The sequence below is a fragment of the Panicum virgatum genome, chromosome 3N (genome assembly GCF_016808335.1).
Source record: "Panicum virgatum strain AP13 chromosome 3N, P.virgatum_v5, whole genome shotgun sequence".
Lineage (NCBI taxonomy): Eukaryota > Viridiplantae > Streptophyta > Magnoliopsida > Poales > Poaceae > Panicum > Panicum virgatum.
The window spans coordinates 44,079,775-44,102,138 of record NC_053147.1 but is presented as its reverse complement, the minus strand read 5'-3'; the positions used below and the strand labels follow the sequence as shown (position 1 = coordinate 44,102,138).

Below are 22,364 nucleotides of genomic sequence, written 5' to 3'. Positions count from 1 at the left end.
GTACAGCCATCCATGGCCAGCTGCGGCCAGCAAGCCATGGACAGCGACCAAGCACCCAGCGAGCAGGCAATGGCCACGTCCAGCCAAGGGCCACGTCCAGCCCCTTTCGAATGAATAAGGGCAAAATTGTCATCTCAGGCCAAAATACATGTATTTAAGATTATCAAATGAATTAAAATGACCATAATATCATGTATTCCTAAATGCAAATATTTCGAATGTCATTTTAGCGAAGAGCACGTTAGGAATCCTATAATAGCGAAGCCAGTTGTTTGGGATCCTATAATAGCAATTTCTCTATATAGATCGGAGAAATCGTAGCCCTTCTAAGTTAGTTTACATAGGAATTCTAATTACATATCTAAACCTACTCGGACCACACAGACCCGCTTAGACCACACAGACCCAACCAGTCTGACCAGTCTTTGCCAATTTTAGCTATCAACGGTCTGCAGTCCCGTAGAGCAGAGTAGAGCAGTCGGGTAACAATTACCATCTTGTTGTTTGGGCCGTCTCGTCCTCCCCGCGAAACCAACTTCGAGTTTCTGGATGATGTTACTACTAACGTGCCGGCCCCCATTGGACCGTCACCTCTTGTTTCCTCTACAGGATCTCCCTCCGGCGCTGCCGTGTTTCCACACGTAGCCCCTGGCGCAGCCGCGTTGCCACACGCGGCCTCCAGCATTCCCGCGCTGCCACGCGCGGCCCACGGCGACCAGGCGACGTCCTCGGCAGGCACCCCAGCTCTCCCTCGACGGGCTGGGCCGTCGCCTGGCTCCCCCCCCCCCCACACCGACCGATGGACACTCTGGCGTCAGCTGCCGGCTCCAGTCGGCCTTCTCCATCGCCGACCTCTGCTCAACCCCAGCCGGCCGCTCCGTCACCACGCCCGCAGCCTGCTGGCCCGGCTCCTTTTCACCGATCGCCCTCCGCCTTCCAGCGCGTCTACGTCCGGCGACAACAGCCCCCTGCTGGTCCTCCTCCTCCCTTGCCCAAGGGAGCCGTACCCACTCCCCCCGTGGTGAACCAGCACGACATGACCACCAGGGCGAAGTCCGGCTTCCGCCAGCCGATGCTCTTCCATGCCGCTCCACTGTCTCCGATCCCGAAGATCTTCCACAGCGCCCTCGCCGATCCCAATTGGCGGTCTGCTATGGAAGACGAGCACGACGCTCTGCTGGCGAACAAGACTTGGGATCTTGTTCCTCGCCCGCCTCGCGCCAACGTCGTCACCGACAAGTGGATCTTCAAGCACAAGTTCCATGCTGATGGAACTCTGGAATGGTACAAGGCGCGCTGGGTCCTCCGCGACTTCACCCAGCGCCCAGGCGTGGACTTCGACGAGACCTTCAGTCCATTTGTCAAGCCGGCCACAATTCCCACCGTGCTCGCTCTAATACCATGTAAGCAATGTATATTGCGAAGAATGAATGGATTGAATTAATAGAGGTGCACAAGGGTGTACATATATAGACGGGATACCCTAGATGGTTTATAGAAACACCACCATCAAGGAGATCTCGTTGCCATCTACCAATCAGGAGGGGGCGGCACCCCCGCCAGGAAGGCTAGGCGCCGACCACCCAAGGCCCAACGAGCCAGCTACTCATAACTCTGCCTTGCTAACACCAAACAGCGTAAAGGAAACAGAAAACGTTACTGAAATTAACTAATACTAACAGCGCTATGCATTCCACTGTAACAGGTAGCAGTGGCAGCTGATTACATTACCATTACCGTTACCATAGCTGAACCAAACGACACCATAGATTCAAAGGGCAACTGCAAAACAAAATATGCACCCAAATTCGAAAACAGATTTATCTAAACTGGTACCCGAACAGATATAACCGGAATCAGAATCAGAACCAAATCAAATTCCACCAAAATATGAACTGAATCTAATTTCATGGATTGAATTCAACGATTTGTAGCCAAACGTTATGCTTATGTTTGCAAAGTTGAACAGCTCGAATGAGGGAGGCATGCTTTCAGTGGTTGCTATAGTACACTTTTCTGGTATAGAATTAGGCATTCATCAGTGGAAAACTGGCCAACTGGCCGTAACCATGTGCACGCAGTACATATTGCTCTCAGACTGGGAGCTACGTGTATGGATCACCAGAACCCTGCGATTATGATACAAGTATTGGTTACAAGACCGTTTGGGGCTTCTGATGCACCTGCACCGTCTAATTCATGACAGGCATCAATATTAAGGCAGGCCTCATAAGGGCTCTACGGTGGGCATGGCCGGCTCGACAACCGGTGGCACAGCATCCACCTTGTACCGGAGGCTCTGTCATGAGGCAAAATTAGATGAATCATCACTAGAATAGAGTGATATCATTACTAGTTTGAATGAGGAACCACAGTATCCATTAGTGTCAGTTCAATGTAGTCATGACATAAGAAACTGCAGTATCCATTGGTATTAGTTCAATGTGGCCATGATATAAGATACTTGAGTTTGTGCTCGTTAACAAGGAAATGCTCAAATTTGTGTATCAATTCAGGCGCAAACACTAGGAGCCTGGGAGATGAACCATCATAGGCAATTGAAAGTGTTCCCACAGTGTACAGGAATTATGTTCCACTGGAAAAGAGAAAGAGACTTTAAGCATGACATTAACTGCAATGGCCACATTTGTGACATACCTTTTTGAAGAATGATGAATATGAGTTGTCCCATACAAGTTTGTATGATCCCGCTGAAATAGTGCAAAAATTGCCCTGTGTAGAACAAACCAAATGCATGTGAAACATTAGAAGAAATGCAGGGCTGATCAAGCGTAATCTTCAGTAGAGATATTTTCACTTTAGGGGAACTTAAAACCATACAATTTGTTTGGAGTCACTGTCAACTAGTGCAGGCATCAATAATGAGATAAACGTACTCAACAGACCAAACATTTCAGAATTCCAATATGTAATATTATCTGTAGACAGCATCTGGTAGGTAGGTATAACAGCCTTCTAGTGATGAAAACGTTGATGCTCAGGATGTATCTACTCTTTGTCGAATCGCTTTTGGCTCAACCCCACCAATTTAAACATTTTCAGTTGAACCCATTTTGTCAATCCATGAATGTGAAACCTTATTTCTAAAACCTTTCCTGTACCTGACACTAGAAAAATGAAATATCTGAATCAAGAAAAGGAGCAACCAGGAAAGAAAATTACTTGGTCAGCTTCATACCGTCGGTAGGGAAGAATTAGCTGCAATATATAAAATTCTATTAGATGACAATTGACACAATATGAACAAATGAAATACTTTTTTGAGAATCAGCCATAAATAATAAAATATCATGCCATGTTGTGAACTGTAGATATAAAATAAAATGATAAATATAACATAGTTCTGTAGAACCAGAGGAAATAACACAGGACGGAGGGTAAACAAAATGTTGGTCCAAGTAAAACATACTCAATATAAGGCCCCCAATGAATTTGTGTAGAACAATATCAGGAATCCGTAGAAATTTAGTTTTGTTTTTTTCCCCACTAACAGATGGTCACTTTTAGCAGACGTTTTTATAGTGTAACTATTAGGAATTGTATAGGCATTCATTGTGGAGGGCCTGCGCGCCGCTGGGGTAGATTGGGTGAGAGACGAGAGGGATTAGGGAAAGATGCGCCATCGGGGATGGTGACGGGTGGCGGCGAGTGAGGGAGAGAGAGGGAGAGAGAAACCCTAGCTCTTATACCAATTGTTGGCCCAAAGGAATCAATTTATCATTAACCAAGGCCTAACGGCAGTTGGTACATATATATAGACTCCAAACTGCATATTCTTGGGAATATGCTACCAGACTCTTAATACTCCAAACCGCCGGTAGTGAATATGCTATAGCAGGACACAAAGACTTAAATGGTTTGCTTGTTATGAGGGGTCTCTGATACTCTTAAGACTCCTATCAATGTCCATGAACAGAGAAGTCCTCTTGATATTTCAGTTTCATTTATGAACAGAGTATCAGATCCTAGTGAACAAGAAACTTACAGTTTTCTCCCCTGAAGGACTAATGTACTCCACATGAAATCCAATGTCCTGCCAACATCAAATCTTTCTCATAAGGGATTATGAAGGAAAATGATTAACTACTAGAGCAATACAAAGGCTGCACAATCCTTATTAAAATTACAGGTGCTATTGCTTCTTTGACTCAAGAAACATGAAGCCAGCACTTCTATTTTGACAGTAGTATAAAATTTTTCTCTTTTTAAAAGTGGATAAAGACACTATCATTTATTATCGTAAGGATTATAATTAGGACAGCTATCACACTATCACAGTGAATGATATCAGCATTCTAGGCTTTAGCATTTCTTTTCATTTCAGCTGAATATCTCATCCCATCTTTTATTGAAGTAATATATTTCACCCAAAACCACAAATATGTCATCATACGTAATAAAAACCACTGAAGCCTTCTCAACTACAAAAATGTGGTTTGCATAGTTAGAAAAAATAGAATACACAATAAGAATCATCTTCTTTTCCATTGAGTGCAGAATCAGCGTAGTACCAATACCACGTTGAGGGCCCCTTGTTGCAAGGAGAAGTCCCATGCAATGTATGAGTTTACGGCTTCAACAGTCAAAATGACCTGAAAAATGTGAATGACAAAACTTAAGTAAATTGAGACAATCCATCAATAAAATATAAATTACTTAACAATCCAGATAACTACTCCATGACTTAATAATAGATTGAACAGGGAAATGCCAACAAGAGAGAAGAAGCAACAGGTATCTTATTTACCAATAAATAAAGCATATAACTGAGCTCAACTAGATATGTACCTCATGTGTCTTTCCAGCTTGAATAATAGTTTCTTTGTACTCGTCACTTTTCCTACCAAATGAGTAGGGGGGCAAGGTATTTCAGTTTGCAAAACCTCTCTTGTACTTCTTATTACTAAGCTAAAGTGCTTAGGGCCAAAATGCATGAGTACTGCAAAATTGAGAAATTACCTTGCATCCATGGCACCGGCATCCTCAGCGGATATAAAGAATGGTGCGTTCACAAAGACCTCGCTGCAGAGTGTTCACTCATTAGTTTGAAAAAAAATCATGAAAATAATAATTTATACACAATATATATTTAATGCTAAGCTGAATCTGCATCACAGACATGGTATGATATTTAAATGCAGGAACTCCATTTTTTTTATTCAGGTGTCATGTGGTTATTACACCAGGCGTGCTAAGAAGAACACGGAAGCGGCACCGTGAACGACGCGACGGGCGCGGCAGCACCGATGGCGTCGTACGTCTAGTTCAGTTTCGGTTTGTTAGCATTAAGGTGATTCTCTCGGTTTGTTAGCTTTGGTTTGTTAGCTTGGAGATTGGTTTGTTTGTTAGCTTGGATAATTGTGAGTAAGAATAGGAGATGGTTAGTTGCTCAGGGGAGCGACTAGTGCCTATATAAACCAGGTCGATGTGCTTTTCAAGGTTTAAGCAATGAATTGATTCTCCTCCTATTTTCTGTCTTCCTTCTCGCCCACCATAGATCCAAGGCGACGAGGTGAACAGCCTCGGCCAGTTACCAATCACAGCTATCAGCTTCGCAGCCTTGGGCTTCCTCCACCTACCGTCAACCCTACAGGCCCCAGCCATAACACCTTGGTATCAGGATCAGGCGTTCTTCATGTTGAGGCATCCAGCATGTCCGGCGATGACAAGCTCACGTCCGCGCTCGACACGCTCACCAATGGACTGAAGGACCTCAAGGCCTCGGTGACCTCCCTTGTGGACAAAACTGAGCAGAACGCTCAGGCCATCCAGCGCTTGGAGCTGCGCCAACCCGCACCACCGAACCCTGGTGACCTACGATCACCTGCCGGCGGTCAGCACGGGGATCGCTATCCGAGGAGCGGCAAGCATGACTTCCCCAAGTACTTGGGCAAGGAAGACCCCCTTCCGTTCCTGAACAGATGCGAATCCTATTTCCACCTGGCGCGGATCATGGAGGAGGAGAATGTTGTGGGCCTCCCTCAATCTCGAGGATGCCGCACAACTCTCGTATACGCGCCTTGCCAGGGAGGAGGGCAACCAGTCGTGGCGATGCTTCTCCGAGCTCCTCAACACGCGCTTCCGGCCCCCTCTCAGATCCCATCCACTCGGCGAGCTGTCCACATGCAGGCGCAACAGCGAGGTCACGGAGTACCAGGACCGCTTTCTAGGGCTCCTTGTGCGCGCGAGCACGCTCTCGGAGTTCCAGCAGGTACAACTATTCATAGTTGGCCTTGGTGAGCCCCTCAGCATCGACGTGCAGATGCAAAACCCACAAATTCCAGAGGTTGCTATGAGTTTGGCACGCTCGTTCGAGCAACGAGAGCTCGTCGTCGCACAGGCCACTCGACTGCAGCACCGGGGTATCCTGCCAACACCGACAACCCTAGCGCCGCCGGCCCCAAAACCCAGCGCGCTGGCCCAGATCGTCACCTCATCCTCGACATCAGTGGCGGCGAGCTCACGAACAGTAACAGTAGCGGGCTGGACCATCAAGCACATGTCCCCGGAGGAGATGGAGGCTGGACGCCGCGACGGGCTCTGCTTTAACTGTGATGAGAAGTACGTCCGCGGCCACAATAATGTGTGTGCACACCTGTTTCTCCTGGACCTCCATGATGACGAAGATGAGGAGCTAGAGGCGGTGGACACGGAGGAGCCTCTCATATCACTGCACACGATCGCGGGGGTGTGCACTGGCGACACGATGCAGGTGAGCGCCATCATGGGCGGCGCCACACTCCGCGCCCTCCTTGACTCAGGCTCCACGCATAATTTCATTTTCGAGGAAGCGGCGACGCACACCAACTTGCATTACCAACCCTACAGCCAGATGAAGGTCACGGTGGCAAATGGTGAGCGCGTGCCGTGCATGGGCGTGGTCCGGCACATGCCGTTCACCATCGACGAGGAGCATTTCGTCGGGGACTTCTTCACGCTCCCCCTGGCTGGCTACGATGTGGTCCTCGGCATGCAATGGCTCACGACGTTGGGGCTGATCCTATGGGATTTCGGGCGCCTCACGATGTCCTTCTGGCGGGGCGATCATCGCGTCCAGTGGCGGGGTGTGTCAGGTCCGGCAAGCCCGCAGCAGCACTCCTGCACGGGCCATGAGCTTCTGGAGGAGCTTCTCTCCGTGTTCGCCGCCGTCTTCGCCGAGCCGCATGGTCTTCCGCCCCAGCGCGCACGCAACCACCGCATCTAGGGGAATGACTGGTGCCTATATAAACCAGGTCAATGTACTTTTCAAGGTTTAAGCAATGAATTGATTCTCCTCCTATCTTCTATCTTCCTTCTCTCCCACCATAGCTCTAGGGCGACGAGGTGAACAGCCTCGGCCAGTTACCAATCACAGCTTTCACCTTCGTAGCCTTGGGCCTCCTCCACCTACCGTCAACCCTACGGGCCCCAGCCATAACATCAGGCCACATGAATGAATTACTTCATTGGAAAATTTAAGCACAGATTGACTTGTGCACTCCAGAACACATTCCAATGATTTGGCTAATATTTTGAGATCTACTTTGAGTTGTCAAACTAACAATTGGTTTTTATAATGAGGTATATTTTTTTCCACTACTTTGAGGTCTAATCTTCTATGATTGCAAAATGCACCTTCATGTAACATATTTTTATTGAAACAAAGTTCAAAAAATAAAGAAAATATAAAATGGTAATTTTAACGGTCATTTTGGAGAGTTCTGAAATTTTCTCAACAATATAATAATTTCATCATAGAGCAATTTGAGCAAATGTCCTCCATATTTAAATTTATGTTCATGTCCTCCATATTTAAAATTTATGTTCTTATGTCCTCCATATTTAAAATTTATGTTCATGTTTATGCAAGAAATGTACTTGTTTTACGACCCTTTTCTTTACCCTTTAAACAAAATCTACAAATTTATTATATGTACCTTGATAGTCATGGACATTCTATTGAGTTTTCTCAATTCTTTCAAGTCAAGTGGTTATGAAATAACAAACAACAACAACAACAACAACATAGCCTTTTTTCCCAAGCAAGTTGGGGTAGGCTAGAGATGAAACCCGAAAGAAATAAGTTCAGGGTTCAGGCACAATGATAGCTAGTCTCCAAGCGCTCATATCCAAAGCTATCTCTTTAGAAATATTCCAATCATTAAGGTCTCTGGTTATGAAATAACAAAGTGGTAAAGAAATAGATATTAGAAATATAGTGGAAAATGAGATAAGGGTGTTTTGCAACGGTACGGAGGGGAAGTACTACCAGGACAGAGCACAAGGGAGTGGCAAAAGAAATTTTATCGATAAGAATATATGATCTTACATATCTCTACCAGCTAAACATCAACACTGAAGTTTCAAATATATAATTTGTGAAGCTCTAGAGCATCGATGATGGCAACAATGCATATCAGTATGCTATGAATGTAGAACGGAAGTGTACATTTAATGCTGAGTAATTACCCTATGAATTCGGTGAACTTCCAAAACTCCTCGGTGTAGATAATTACAGCTTGCTGCAGCATAGCAATGTTATCCTGCTCTCTGTTCATTGTTAATGGCACAAAATTAGAATTAGAAAGATTATGTAGCAGCTAAAAAAGAGTGAAGTCCCTACAGTCTTCTCTAAAGCACTAAAAGAAACAGTCCAAATGAGAACTACTCACATTTTCCTTTGTTCATATCGTGCCAAAGAGACATGCAGATACAACCGAATAGCAAGCACCAGTTTTGTAAGGGTGTACAGTGCTGGGCCATAACGTTCTCTTTGCTCTTCCATAGGCCTAGAAAGAAATTTCAGATTGAAATGTAATGCAATTGTACCTTCAGCAGTTCAGCATTATGCATGCAGTTGCTTGATTGCTTCACATAAACCATTTTAGATATGTAGGGCATGATTGATATTAGTTTCAATTTTTCAATGAAAATATATGCATACATACCCATTATCATCATTTATTTGTCGAATAAAATCCAATAAAACCTGAGGTAGAAGAAACAAAATGTCAAATTATGTTGCTGTTTAACACAGAATGCTGAAAGGCATAGTAAATATATAACATTTTGGTAAAGATATCTTATTTTGGTAAATATATATTGAAATAAAGAAGTATGCTGCAATCCAAGTTATCCAACCTAATAAAAAAACAATCTTTAGAAAATAAACATAACATTTGCATGAAGGAGAATGGTGAACACAGCTCTAATTTCACTAACCTGCGGAACACCAACCAAATACCTAACAAGAGTCTTATATACACCTGTCGCGGAACCAAGTTGTGCTAATTGCACCCTCCTACAGATTAAATATTAAATTATAAAAAGGAAAATATCAAAATTTATTGATAACAAATGTATGTGGACAGTGGACTTAGCAGGTAGGCAACCTTTCCATTTGCTGTTTCCACAACAACGCATATCGATCGCGAATGCTTCCGCCAGCACTAACTAAAGTGTCTACCTCCGCTTGCTTATTCCTTTCTGAGCGTTCTCGTTGTTGCCTGATTAGTGTGCCTCGAAAATCGTGGGGCATGTATGTCATAACTGCATAAACATTATAAAAATGATTAAATATAGATTACTAAGAAGCTGTAATTGTACTCAAATGTAGAACTAAGTGATGAACTTTCTAAGTGTTTTTTTTTCTCGAGCACGCAGGAGAGCTGCGTATCTTTATATTAAGAGAGAAAGAATACTCCAAATACAAAGAAACATTCCACACCTTGGACTAGAGTGAGGAATGCAAAGATCAAGGATAAAAGACTAATACATAAAAACATGAAACATAGGACCAGACCACAACATGACCATCTTCTAGGCCTGCACCATACCCATCTCGGGGCTTAGGGCAGTAAGCTTTTTGGCCCCTAAGAATTGCCACAGGTGGGACTCCTCCTTGAAGGCTTGCACCGCCACCTGCAGGTTTGGAGAAGCTCCTTCGAACACACAAGCATTCCTATGCTTCCAAAGAATCCAGGCCCCAAGTATACACAAGGAGTTAAAACCCTTCCTGTGCTGTTAAGGAAGTCTCCTCTCAGAATGTTTCCACCAGTCAGCAAAATTATTCACACTCCTTGTGGGTGTCAACCGACTCAAGTTTATGGGCTGCAAGATGGCATACCAGAATTGCCTTGCAAAAACACATGAGATGAGAATGTGCTGAATGTTTTCATCCTCCTGATCGCAAAAAGGGCAACGCTCAGGATGAGGAAGACCTCTTTTTTGTAAACGATCTGCAGTCCAACAACGATTCTGGATAGCCAGCCACACAAATGTTTTGCATTTCCCAGGTGCCCAAGACTTCCATACTTTCTTCCAAGGTTCAATGGTGATTGAGCCGGTAAAAAAATTCCTATAGGCTGATCTTGTCAAAAATAAACCCGAGGCTTCAGGTTTCCACTTATGAGTGTCTTCATTGTCATTGAGAGAAACACTTGCCAACATGTCCCAAAGTTCAAGGTATTCAGTTAAGCCAAACCAACCGGGCGTGCTGGGCTAGAAACTAGGCGTGCTGGGCCTGCAGCATCTGGGCTTGCGCTTGCTGGGCCAGCATGGCCTGCTGCGGCTGCGGGCCGGGTCGAGGAGTGGACCCCTACTGGCCGGGCCACATATGAATGGACCCGGTGCAGGGGTTCAGCAGGGAGGGCCACGGCCCAAGTGCCGCTGGAGTCCCGGTGGAGGTGCAGAGGCCCCCATGCCGCCGCCGCCGCCGTTGGAAGAAGTGGCGCCGTCGGCGCCGCCGCCAGAGCCGTTGTCGCGCTTGCTGCGGCGGGACTTGGAGGAGCCGCCGGAGCCCCCAGATCCACCCCGAGAGCGGGAGCCCGACTTGGGCGCAGGGGCCGGCGCAGGAGGCCGGGAGGCTGTGGGCGCCGAGGCGACGAGGGCGGTGGAGGGCGCGGTGGCGCAGTTGGCGGCGGTGAACTCCAGAAGAAGATCGTTCCTGACCTCCAGGAAGGAGGGGAACGACCGGCCGCGGTGGAGATGCATCCCGAGAGCGGCATAGCGCTCGTTGAGGCCGCGCAGCACGTTGAGCACCAGCGTGCGGTCGGTGACGGGCTCGCCGAGCTCGCAAAGTTTGGCCGCCAACTATTTGAACTTCTTGCAGTGATCTGTAACAGAGAGATCACCTTGAACAAAGTTCCGGAATGCGGCATCGAGATGAAGGGCGCGTGTCTCACGATTCCCATGGAACTGGGTCTCGACGGCGAGCCACGCTGAGCGCGCAGTGGAGTTGCGCACGAGGACGGCGTCGGCAAGATCGTGGGAGATCGTGCCAGCGATCTAGGACCGGACGACGCAGTCCATGCGCGCCCAGTCGGGATTCCCGGGCGAGGCGACGTTGGAGAAGATGTGGTCCTGGAGGGAGTACTTGCCGACGGCAAGGACGAACTGTTCACGCCACTGCGCATAACTGCCGGAGATGACGTCATGGATGACGTGGACGATGCTCTTGATGTTGACGGCGACGGCTTGGGCGTGAAGGTTGAGAAGGGCCGCGGCTTCATTGGAGCAGCACGGCGTGGTCGAAGACGGCACGATCGGGATCGGAGACGGGCGTGGCGACGTCGCTGCTGTCGCGGGCGTCGTCGCTCGCGCGGGCGCCGTCTGGATCAGGAACGGCGGCTGCGGCCTTCTATCGAGCGGCGGCGCGCGTTCGAGTGGCGGTGGCGTCGTGCTCCTGCCCGGCGGCAGCCGCCTCCTGTTCCGCGGCTTCGGCTTCCTTCAGGGCGGCATCGCGCGCGGCCTTGGCGGCAGCAGCGTCAGTGGCGTCCTGATCGCAGGCGGCAGGAGGGAGGGTTCCAACCAAGGGCGCAGCCAAGGTGGCGGGCAGCTAGGGCAGCGGAAGGAGGAGAATAACAGGGGAAACCTGGACTCTTGATACCATGAAAGCGAATATGGCCGAGAAGATAATAGATTGATTAGGGTGCAAAGCACAGGTACAAGATATATAGGCAAGGATGTCCCAGGGTTTATAGAACAATACCAATTAGCGGAGATCCTTGCCTAATCTAGTCCTAATCACCCTAGGTTACCCAAAGTGAACACACGGTGACACGGCACAAGGCCCGTGCGGCACAACACCAAAGGCCCATGAGGCCGGCCTAATACAGCTGTCTAACAAATATTTCCAATAAGAAGGACCAGTCCACTGAATCGAAAGCCTTAGAAATATCCAGTTTTAAGAATAGGCTTGAGATCTTACGATGACGAAGTACTTTGATGCTCTGTTGTACTAACATGAAGTTGTCATGTATACACCTGCCCCTGATGAAAGCAATCTGATTGGTTGCGACCAAATTATTCAGCAGCGGGGCCAACTGATTAGCCAAAAGCTTGGTGACCAGCTTTGCAAAACTATGAACTAGACTGATAGGATGGTAGTCCTTTGCTTCTAGTGCCTCAGGTTTCTTTGGGATTAGAGCTAGATATGCTGAGTTTAACAACTCCAAATACCTCAAATCACCTTGATGTAGAGACACCAATGCTGCCATCAAATCACCTTTAATAATCCGCCAGCAAGATTTATAGAAACGGCCAGTGAAACCATCAGGACCCGGCGCCCGATCAGCAGGTAGGGCCTTTACAGTGGCCCAAACCTCATCCTCTGAAAAAGGTACATCCTGAACTGAAAGATCAATTCCTGCACGATGGAAAGTGGCTAATTCCAGCGTTATCGATCTTGTTCTTGTTGTTAAAGGTGTTGCAGTATATCAAAGGCCCATATACACTAAAGGCCCATATGGCCCATGTGGGTTCTATATAGAGACTCCTTCCCTAATGGCAGATTGTCTTCTCTAATCCCCAAGGTTAGTAACACTTGCCTGTCCATGATCTCCCTCAAAATGTTCCAGGAGGATCCGGTGCTTGTCCTCTTGAGTAGTGACTACCCTATCTTCCACCACAAGTTTTGGAATGAAGTTCTTACGCTATCGGAAGCCAGCTTGTTTATGAAAAAAGGATGTGTTTGCATCACCTGTTAGAAGCTCAATTCTAACTCTCATTGAGCTGAGAGGATGACAATGAACTTGGCGCAATTTTCTGGTTTTCTCATATTCACAAACTCAAAGCCATGCCAACCCAAGGGGCTGGGGATACATACTTATAGGCAGCCAGCCAAAGCTTGCTGCAGCAAAAGATGCTAAGATGCTAGTCAAAAGAACTAAAGCTAGATGCTGTCCTAGCAAACTGACTGTCCTAGCAAGATGCTGTCCTAGCAAACTGAAATATGCTAAAGGAATATATGCCCTGGTCCTTGCAAGGACTCTATGCCTTATCCATCCAGCACAAAGACTTATCCATCATTCTCCCCCTAAGTCTTGTGCGTCGTCTTGTGGGAGGATTGGACCATCCCGGTCCTGGAGCAGAGCTCAAGGAACTTGATCCTCCCAAGGGGCTTGGTGAGCAGGTCTGCAAGCTGGTCCTTGGTGTTGATGTAGCTTGCCTTGATGCTCCCGTCCTCCAAGCAGCCTCGGATGAAGTGGTACCTCACCCGGATGTGCTTGCTCCGTTCATGGAAAACGGGGTTCTTCGCCAAGGCCAGGGCGGACTTGCTGTCCACCCTGAGCTCCACCGCTCCAATGTCTCTGCCGAGTAGATCACCCAGCAGTCGAGCGAGCCAGAGCGCCTGAGTCGACGCAGTGGAGGCCGCTATGTACTCGGCCTCGCAGCTGGACAAGGCCACCACCTGCTGCTTGACCGACTGCCAGCTAACGAGGCACTCGCCAAGGAAGAAGAGGATCCCGCTCGTACTCTTGCTGGTGTCGATGTCGCCGGCGTGGTCGCTGTCGCTGTACCCGACGAAGTGTGCCGCCCCAGGGCACCTCGGGTAGTGGAGACCGTGGTCGAGAGTCCCCGCAACATAGCAGATGATCCTCTTCACGGCCTGCTGGTGCTCCGTCGTCGGTCGCTGCATGAACCGACTAACGTAGCCGACGGAGAACGCCAAGTCCGGCCGTGTGTGGGCGAGGTAGCGGAGGCTCCCCACAAGACGCCGGTACTGAGTAGCGTCCACCTCCTCCGCCGTGCTGTCACGGCTCAGCTTCAGCCTCTCCTCCATCGGAGTGAGAGCTGGGTTGCAGTCGGTGAGCCCAGCGAGCTCGACGACGCGCTTGGCGTAGGCGGTTTGTCGAAGTGTGATCCCGGAGTCGTCCTGGTGCACCTCGATCCCCAGGTAGAAGGAGAGAGGCCCCAGGTCGCTCATCTGGAAGGTGGCCTTCATCTCCTCCTTGAACGCCACCACCTCCGCATCCTTGGTGCCGGTGATCACCAAGTCGTCGACGTAGACACCCACCAGCAGGGCATTTCCGCCATTGCCCCGCCGGTAGATGGCCGCCTCGTGCGGGCTTTGCTCGAAGCCCATCCCCTTGAGCGTGGAGTCCAGCTTGGCGTTCCACGCCCTCGGGGCCTGCCGCAAGCCATAGAGGGCCTTGCGCAGACGTAGCACCTTACCCTCCTTGCCGGGGATCGCAAACCCCGGCGGCTGGTGCACGTAGACCTCCTCCTTCAAGTCGCCGTTGAGAAACGCCGACTTGACGTCCATGTGATGGACACGCCAGCCCTCCTGGGCAGCTAGCGCAAGGAGGAGTCGCACGGACTCCATCCGTGCCACGGGAGCGAAGGCATCGTCGAAGTCGACTCCCTCCTGCTGCACGAAACCTCGTGCCACCAGGCGAGCCTTGTGCTTGACAACGGTGCCGGCCTCATCCCTCTTCAGCTTGAACACCCACTTAAGGGTGATCGCGCGGTGACCGCGAGGGAGATCAGCAAGCTCCCAAGTGCGGTTCTTCTCAACCGCATCCATCTCCGACTGCATCGCGGCACGCCATGCCGCGTGTCCCTCGGCCTCTGCAAAAGACCGAGGCTCGCCGTCGTCGCACGCGAGGTGCAACTGCGCCTCCAGGTCGTGAGGCACCAGTCCCGGCACCGGCTGATCGCCGAGAAGGTCCTCCATCGTACGGTACCGCAGCGGCTCACCGTCGTGGTACGCGTCGATGCGCTCCTCGTCGTGAGAGAGCGGAGTAGCGAACTCCACCAGGCTGTGAGCAGGTGCTGGAGTAGGCGTGCCCGGAGGAGTGGCTGTCGGTGCTGGAGTGCGCGGCGTCGCCGGCTGTGGTGGTACAGCTGAGGAACTCGGCGCAGCCGGAGTCGTAGCTGAAGGGCGTGGTGCCGCCGGTGTGGCGGGCGCCGGAGTCGGTGGAGGCTCGGGGACCGGGGTAGGCATGCTCGGCGAAGAAGAGCTGCCTACTCCCCCAGCTCCCTCGAAGTGGACGTACTCGACGGTGAAGTCGTCGTACGTCGGAGTCGAGCCGTCGTCCACCGCCTTGTCCCACGCCCATCCTCGCCCTTCGTCGAACACAACGTCGCGCGCCGTGCGCACACGCTGTGTCTCCGGGTCGAGAATGCGGTAGGCCTTCGAACCCGCCGCGTAGCCGATGAACACTCCCGGAGTGCTCCTGTCGTCGAGCTTGCCGATGTGGCCAAGCTCCTTGGCGAACGCGAGGCAGCCGAAGACCCGCAGGTGGGAGACCGCCGGCTTGCGCCCATGCCAAGCCTCATACGGCGTCATGCCGTCGAGTGCCTTGGTGGGCGAGCGGTTGAGGATGTAGACGGCCGTCACCACCGCCTCTCCCCAGAAGACAGTCGGCATCCCCCTCTGCTTGAGGAGGGCCCGGGCCATCCCCACAACCGTCTGGTTGCGCCGCTCGACGACGCCGTTCTGCTGCGGGCTGTACGGCGCGGAGTAGTGGCGCTGGATGCCCTCATCCGCGCAGTACGCCGCGAACTCGGCCGCCGTGAACTCGCCGCCGTTGTCGGTGCGCAGCACGCGCAACTTGCTGCCGCTCTCCGCCTCCACAGCAGCCTGAGCACGCCTGATGGCGTCCGCAGCCTCTCCCTTGCTGCCGAGGATCATCACCCACATGAAGCGGGAGAGGTCGTCGACGAGCAGCAGGAAGTAGCGTCGTCCTCCCGGTGTGACCGGTGTCACCGGGCCACACAAGTCCCCGTGTACGAGCTCGAGCCGCTCCTTGGCTCGGAAGCTCGCCTGCTGGGGGAAGGAGTGCCGCCTCTGCTTCGTCAGCACGCAGACGTCGCAGAGCTGCTCCACGTGGTCGAGGCACGGGAGGCCTCGCACCATCTCCTTGGCGCCGAGCCGCTTCAGGGCCTCAAAGTGGAGGTGCCCAAAGCGCTCGTGCCACTGCCATGCCTCGTCGTCCCTGCGAGCTGCAAGACAAAGAGGCTGGGCCACCCCGACATGGAGGATGTAGAGGCGGTTCTTCCCTCGAACCACCCTGGCGAGAAGCTGGCGACGGTGGTCCCAGATGCGGAGGACCCCGCTGTCGATCACCACGCGGGAGCCGCTCTCATCGAGCTGCCCAAGGCTGATGATGGAGTTCCGCAGCGCCGGGATGTAGTAGACTCCGGTGAGCATCCGGTGCTCTCCGGACTTGGCGGTGAAGATCACGGAGCCCACGCCCTTGATCTCCACGGCGGAGGAGTCCCCGAACCTGACGGAGCCACCTACGTCGACGTCCAGGTCGGAGAAGAACTCCCGCCGCCCGGTCATGTGGTGCGTGGCGCCGGAGTCGAGGTACCAGCCATCGACCCTGTCGTCGTCGGAGCCGTTGCCGAGGAGAACTCGGGCACGCGGCTCGTCGAGGTGGAGTAGAGCGGTGACAGGCGGTGCCGCCGGCTGCGGCTCCATGTCCCCGTGGAGTAGGAACAGAGCCGGCTCGTCATCCGGCTGGGCCTCTGCGACGTGGGCTTGGCCCCCACGCCTCCGCTGCGGGCAGTCCCTGGCCCAGTGGCCGGGCCTGCCACAGTTGTGGCAGGCGTCGTCTCGTGCCGCCTTGGGCCTGTCAGCGGCGCCGCCCTGAGCATCTCCGCGGGCGCCACCCTCGGCGCGCCCTCGTGCCCTGGCTTGGGCACCTCCGCGCCCCTTTCGCGGCTTGCCGCGCTTGCGGCCACCAGTCGAGGAAGAGGGCTCCCCCCTCCTCCTGTCACCGCGCCGAGCCTCCCACTGCTCCTGAGTGAGGTGGAGCTTCCCACCGATGGAGATGCCTCCCGAGGGAGGCTGTGGCTCGTCGCTGTCGACGACCTTGAGGCGACCTATCGCCTCCTCGATGGTCATGGTGGAGAGGTCCAGCAGAGACTCGATCGAGCGAGCGGTCTGTCTGTACCTCTCGGGGACGCAGCGGAAGAGCTTCTCGACGGCTCTCTCCTCGTCGTAGGTGTCGTCGCCGAACTGCACCACCTTCTGCAGCAGAGTGTTGAGACGGAGGGCGAAGTCATCAACATCCTCACCTGGCTTGAAGGCCAGGTTCTCCCACTCCTTGCGAAGTGCCTGGAGAGTGGTCTTGCGGGCGCGGTCGCTGCCGATACGTGCCGCAGCGATGGAGTCCCAGGCCTCCTTGGCAGTTCGCTTCTTGGAAAGCGTGAACTGCATCTCGGACGGGGCTGCTGCGATGAGAGCATCTAGCGCCCGTCGATCCTCATCGTAGCCGACGTCGCCGTACCGGACTGCCTCCCACATGTGCCGCACCTGGAGCTTCACCTCCATGACTGCGGCCCACTCGACGTAGTTGGTCTTGGTGAGGGTGGGCCACCCACCGCCGGGACCGACGTCCCTGACCACCGCCTGGAGGCCGTGGTAGCCGGGGGCGCCGCCGCGCGCACCCCAACCAGGAGCGCCGCCACCGCCCTGCGCGCCGCCGCCAGGGGCGCGGCCGCCGCCGCCAGGGGCGCCGCCTCCGCCCTGCGCGCCGCCGCCAGGGGCGCGGCCTCCTCCGCCGGGTGCGCGGCCTATTGGACCGTCGCCGGGCGCACCGCCAGGCGCGCCGCCGTCCAGGCAGCCGCCGGGCGCGCGGGCCCCTGGACCGTCGCCGGGCGCGCCGCCGTCCAGGCCACCGCCGGGCGCGCGGGCCCCTGGACCGCCGCCGGGCGCGCCGCCGTCCAGGCCATCGCCGCCGGGGTGGGCTGCTGCCCACCGCGTGGTCCGCTCCCGCGCTCTCTCCCTCTCCAACTCCTCAAGGTCCTCGTCGGCGGTGGCGTCGCCGGCGATGGAGCCGCTGAGGCTGCCGCGCAAGGTCTCAACCTCGACCTCCGCCGCACGCGCCGCATCCTCCGCCTCCTCTGCTTCCACCTCCGCCCTGGCCGCTGCCAGCTCCGCTGCAGCTAGCCTGGCCGCCCTCGCCGCTGCTGCAGCGGCTTGAGCCGTCGCTCGCCTGCGCTCCTCTGCCGCGGCGAGCTCGGCGTCTCGCTGGCGCCGTGCGCTCGAGGCGACCGAGCGCTGAGACGGTGCGTCGGACATGGCGCGCCTCCAAGGGGCTGTTGCGTGGAGAGGGGGAAGGGAACGGGGAAGAAGCTGCTGGTGCAGCAGCTGCTGGTGCAGCTGCTGCTGCTGCTGCAGTTGCTGGAGCAGCTGCTGCTGCTGTTGCTAGTGCAGCTGCTGCTGCTGGTGCAGTTGCTGCTGCTGGTGCAGCTGCTACTGCTGCTGCGCTAGCTGCTGGTGGTGGTGGTTGGGCTGCTACAGAGGCTTGGGAAGGGGAGGAGCAAGAGATATCCAACCTACAGGAAAGTACGGCTCTGATACCAGATGTTAGAAGCTCAATTCTAACTCTCATTGAGCTGAGAGGATGACAATGAACTTGGCGCAATTTTCTGGTTTTCTCATATTCACAAACTCAAAGCCATGCCAACCCAAGGGGCTGGGGATACATACTTATAGGCAGCCAGCCAAAGCTTGCTGCAGCAAAAGATGCTAAGATGCTAGTCAAAAGAACTAAAGCTAGATGCTGTCCTAGCAAACTGACTGTCCTAGCAAGATGCTGTCCTAGCAAACTGAAATATGCTAAAGGAATATATGCCCTGGTCCTTGCAAGGACTCTATGCCTTATCCATCCAGCACAAAGACTTATCCATCATCACCTTCATTCAGATACTGTATTCTTGAGCGAAGGCGAGCAATGGTTCTATCTAAGGAGGCCAGAACCAAGCAATGCCTTTTCAGATTGTGTCTCAGCCAATTTTCCTCAAGAGACAGCTCTCGATTATCTTGGGCTAATTCAAGATTGTACAGAATGTGTTGAGCAAGTGCCAACTGAGCATTTATGTTGCCGACCTGTTTCTGACTCCATGATTGCAGTGCTTTTGTCAATCTTTTCTAAGTGTTATATTACGCAACTCCGGATATGGTTAGTTTAGGATTGATTATAATCCTGGGATAACCTTCCATATCTCTAGGAGAGACTACTTGCCCTGCAAGCCATGTAATCCTATATATTCACCCTAGAGGCTCAATGCAATACATCCTACGCATTATACCCAATCTTACACTAAGGTTAAGCAGAAACGTTGTTACTACCATCAAATTTTCAGTTCTGATAAAAAAAGTATCGAACACTTTCAAGTAATCAGCAAAAAGTGATGATCTACTCAGTATATAAAGATATCCAAATCATCTACTCCCTCCGTCCCAAATTAATAGTTGTTTTGGCTTCTCTAGATACATAGATTTTGTTATGCATCTAGACAAAACATATATCCAGATGCATAACAAAACCTATGCACCTAGAAGAGCCAAAACAACTAATATTTTGGAACGGAGGGGGTATACAAAACTGAAATGGTAAAGAGGCAAACAGCACAAAACCATCAACTGCTTAATTCTATAAATACCCAATGCCTAGTCAAAATATAAGAACTAAGACTCATTAATAAGTATTCACGTTTATTTTTCTATTAATGAAGTGCATCACAGGAAAAGAGAAAACAGTAACAAAAAAATCAACCTGTATTGAAAACATTGTCAGCATTTTTTATCTGAAATTGTTCTAACTTCTTCAACATGTCCTTCAATTTAGCTTCAATATCATCAAGTTTAGAAGCTATCTCAGCATCTTCTGGAGCGAACTTCTGTTGAAGCTGCTTACATGTAAATGACAATTGTTGACAACCAACAAAGCAAAGGCAGAACTCACACATAGATGTAGCTAAAAAGCTAAGCTTACTGCAACGGGACGACGGGATGTATTGAGCAAAAAAAGAATTTCTTCCATTTGTTCTCTGTTCTTCCACAAATTCTCATCAATTTTGTGAGCAGGTATGCCAGCTGCTTCTTGTTCCAAGAGTTCCTCATCTTTCACATGCAAGATGGATGAAAGAATTATATTACGAACATGTTTTTTTTTCAGAACAAGATGACAGAATATTTAATGGTCCAGAAAGCTGCCTTTAAAATCTTATGCTGCCAGGCAACTTTGCACTATCTAGAAATCTAACCTCATGAGTGTTCATGTAATTCCTGTACCCAGTACATGGTCTTCTTATTTTTCATGAAATGGTTATTTTAGTTCATCTTTTCTTGTCATGCTCCTTCATGCATTTTCATTTGTTTTGTTTGTCCAAAATTGAAAGGTATATGAGCACTTTTGAAGTGTCTCTTGTATCTTCTGGCAAACCCTATTTACCCATCAGTAAACTCTTGGTTGCATAAGAAATTGGGGCACACTATATTTCCCTGAATTTGCCTGTAGGACACTAAATATTTGTTTTTTCTGTAGGACTCATTTTTGGCTGACAAAAAAAAATTCTCAGTGTCCGACAGGTTAGTTTTATTTCGCATCCTGCAGACAAATTGCCCAAAATGCATACAGTTTGCAGCGGACCATCATAGCAGTTAATATCTCCACTCTGAATGGGTAAAACTGCAAGAACACTAACTAGTTGACTATTATTGTATAATTTATAATTATGTGATCCAGGCACATAAAATCATTTGGAGCCTAGTCACAATTCCACTATTCAAATAATTTCTAGGAAGTATAGAGTTTTAACCATGTGCAAACAACCCATGAGAACACCAAGTTTTTACAGAATTCAGCTATAGTGATAGCAAGCTAAAAATGGGCTATTAGAATACCATTTACCTACCAAATGCCATCAATGCGGGGTTCTCTCAATTTCTAAATTGAGTATTTAACTGGGAAGGCCACAAGCATTTAGTGGAAGCACAAGAAGCAGCTCTGCCAGCAACAGGTGGTAGCTAACGGCTGCAGGCATATAAGGGGTAACATCGAGTATGGCAATTAACATGTAAACTCATCCCTAAAGTCCAATAAATATAAGGAAGCCATTATAAGTTCATCATCCATTTGATAAAGGAAATATGGGAACAGTAGCATCCCATGATCAAAATCGACAAACATGATACACCCTCTTACATTGCGGAGGCCACATGTTCGGACCGGATAAGCGTGGGCTGAAACCACTGTCATAAGGAAACAGCTGCAATGGCAACCATGCAACCACAAGGATGCCACAACTTCATATGAAATTCAGCTTCAAAACAATGACAACAGACAGCAGCAAGAATAGTGTGATCAACCAAGCCACAACTTTACCCAAGCTAGTGGTCAGTTGTACATGTCTAGCAAGTAGCAACTGGTGGATCCAAAATAGCCGTATACCACAATGGATCAAATGGGGAGGAGTTGGTCATGCAAAGAATGAATTCACTAAACAGTAGTTAAACAGGATCAAGCTTGTTGACTATTTTAGCTTGAAAAACTGCTAATTTTCTAGTCATTCGTTCAGCAAGCCATTGAATCAAAGCTACAGCTTCGTTACGGGAGACTTTATTGTACAAAAAACACCTAAATAGAAAAAACAAAGAAACTCCTAAAACTAATGGAAGGACCTCTCCCACATCCTTAAGCTTCACCAAGAAGCAATCTTAAGCAGTTAAACTGCTTTCAGCAACCCGAGCAAGCAATTCCCTAATAGCCACCAGATTCCACAAAGTAAGGCCTGTAGAAGCAAATACTAAGCCTACCAACAACATCCCGTGCAGGAGAAGCTGAAACCCGTTGGAACAGTTGAAAAAAATGGCGAAGAGATCGAGATTATGCGCCACCTAGGGAAAGAGAGCAGCGGATCGCGGGTGAAGATAAGCGAGAGAGGGCGCAGCCGCTCACCGGAGGCGATGGGAGTGACGGCGGCGAGGTCGGCGGAGAGGGCGCGCAGCCGGGCGGCGAGGTCAGTGGCGGCATCGGGCAGCGGGGCCAGCGGGTACTTGTCGTAGTAGCGCGCGAGGTAGGCCCGTGTGATAGGCACGAGCCCCTCCGTCGTCGCCATCGCCGGCGCGGCGGGCGAGCTGGTCGGCTGGCGGCGGCGAACGGAGGTGGGAGGTGGCGTGGGGAAAAGGGAAGGCAGGGAAGGAGGGCCGAGGGGACAAGTGAAATGGACGTGCTGCTGCGGTTGGAGCGGAGAAAGGAGAACGGGGACGGTGCGGTCACCGGGAGGTGGGGCTTAATAGGGAGGAGGACGAAGCAAAGGAGGAGGTTTGGTGCATCGCGGTGGCG

General features: G+C 51.0%; 2 protein-coding genes across 28 annotated transcripts in view; both read right to left on the bottom strand.

Moving 5' to 3' along the window:
* Window positions 1-22,325, bottom strand: part of LOC120665972 — a 64,226-nt gene extending 41,901 nt beyond the window's left edge. For 5 of the 27 annotated variants that reach the window (XM_039945732.1, XM_039945724.1, XM_039945728.1 and 2 more), the window contains exons 1-14: window positions 21,978-22,300; window positions 20,013-20,140; window positions 19,794-19,926; window positions 9,393-9,549; window positions 9,223-9,301; window positions 8,949-8,989; window positions 8,673-8,789; window positions 8,470-8,550; window positions 4,981-5,043; window positions 4,810-4,861; window positions 4,533-4,613; window positions 4,007-4,054; window positions 3,184-3,219; window positions 2,659-2,733 (exon numbers count right to left, since the gene is read on the bottom strand). In XM_039945732.1, the coding sequence (XP_039801666.1) occupies window positions 2,659-2,733; window positions 3,184-3,219; window positions 4,007-4,054; window positions 4,533-4,613; window positions 4,810-4,861; window positions 4,981-5,043; window positions 8,470-8,550; window positions 8,673-8,789; window positions 8,949-8,989; window positions 9,223-9,301; window positions 9,393-9,549; window positions 19,794-19,926; window positions 20,013-20,140; window positions 21,978-22,137 (1,251 nt within the window). In that variant the 5' untranslated portion in view covers window positions 22,138-22,300. Of the gene's footprint in view, window positions 1-1,707; window positions 1,783-1,887; window positions 2,300-2,404; window positions 2,597-2,658; window positions 2,734-2,841; window positions 3,129-3,183; window positions 3,220-4,006; window positions 4,055-4,532; window positions 4,614-4,809; window positions 4,862-4,980; window positions 5,044-8,469; window positions 8,551-8,672; window positions 8,790-8,948; window positions 8,990-9,222; window positions 9,302-9,392; window positions 9,550-19,793; window positions 19,927-20,012; window positions 20,141-21,977 lie in introns of those variants that run through there. The other 22 variants (XM_039945729.1, XM_039945733.1, XM_039945727.1 and 19 more) reach the window with 20 other exon arrangements.
* On the bottom strand, window positions 9,595-19,786 carry LOC120665975 (nascent polypeptide-associated complex subunit alpha, muscle-specific form-like). Its single transcript, XM_039945737.1, has 2 exons — window positions 18,931-19,786; window positions 9,595-12,979 (listed from the first exon to the last, which is right to left on the bottom strand). The coding sequence occupies exon 2, from the start codon at window positions 11,508-11,510 to the stop codon at window positions 10,473-10,475; it is 1,038 nt and encodes a 345-aa protein (XP_039801671.1). The 5' UTR covers window positions 11,511-12,979; window positions 18,931-19,786; the 3' UTR covers window positions 9,595-10,472.
* Window positions 22,326-22,364: the final 39 nt, after the last annotated feature.

Coding starts and splice junctions, on each gene's coding strand:
- LOC120665975 (XM_039945737.1), bottom strand. CDS start 11,510: ATGAAGCCGCGGCCCTTCTCAACCTTCACGCCCAAGCCGTCGCCGTCA.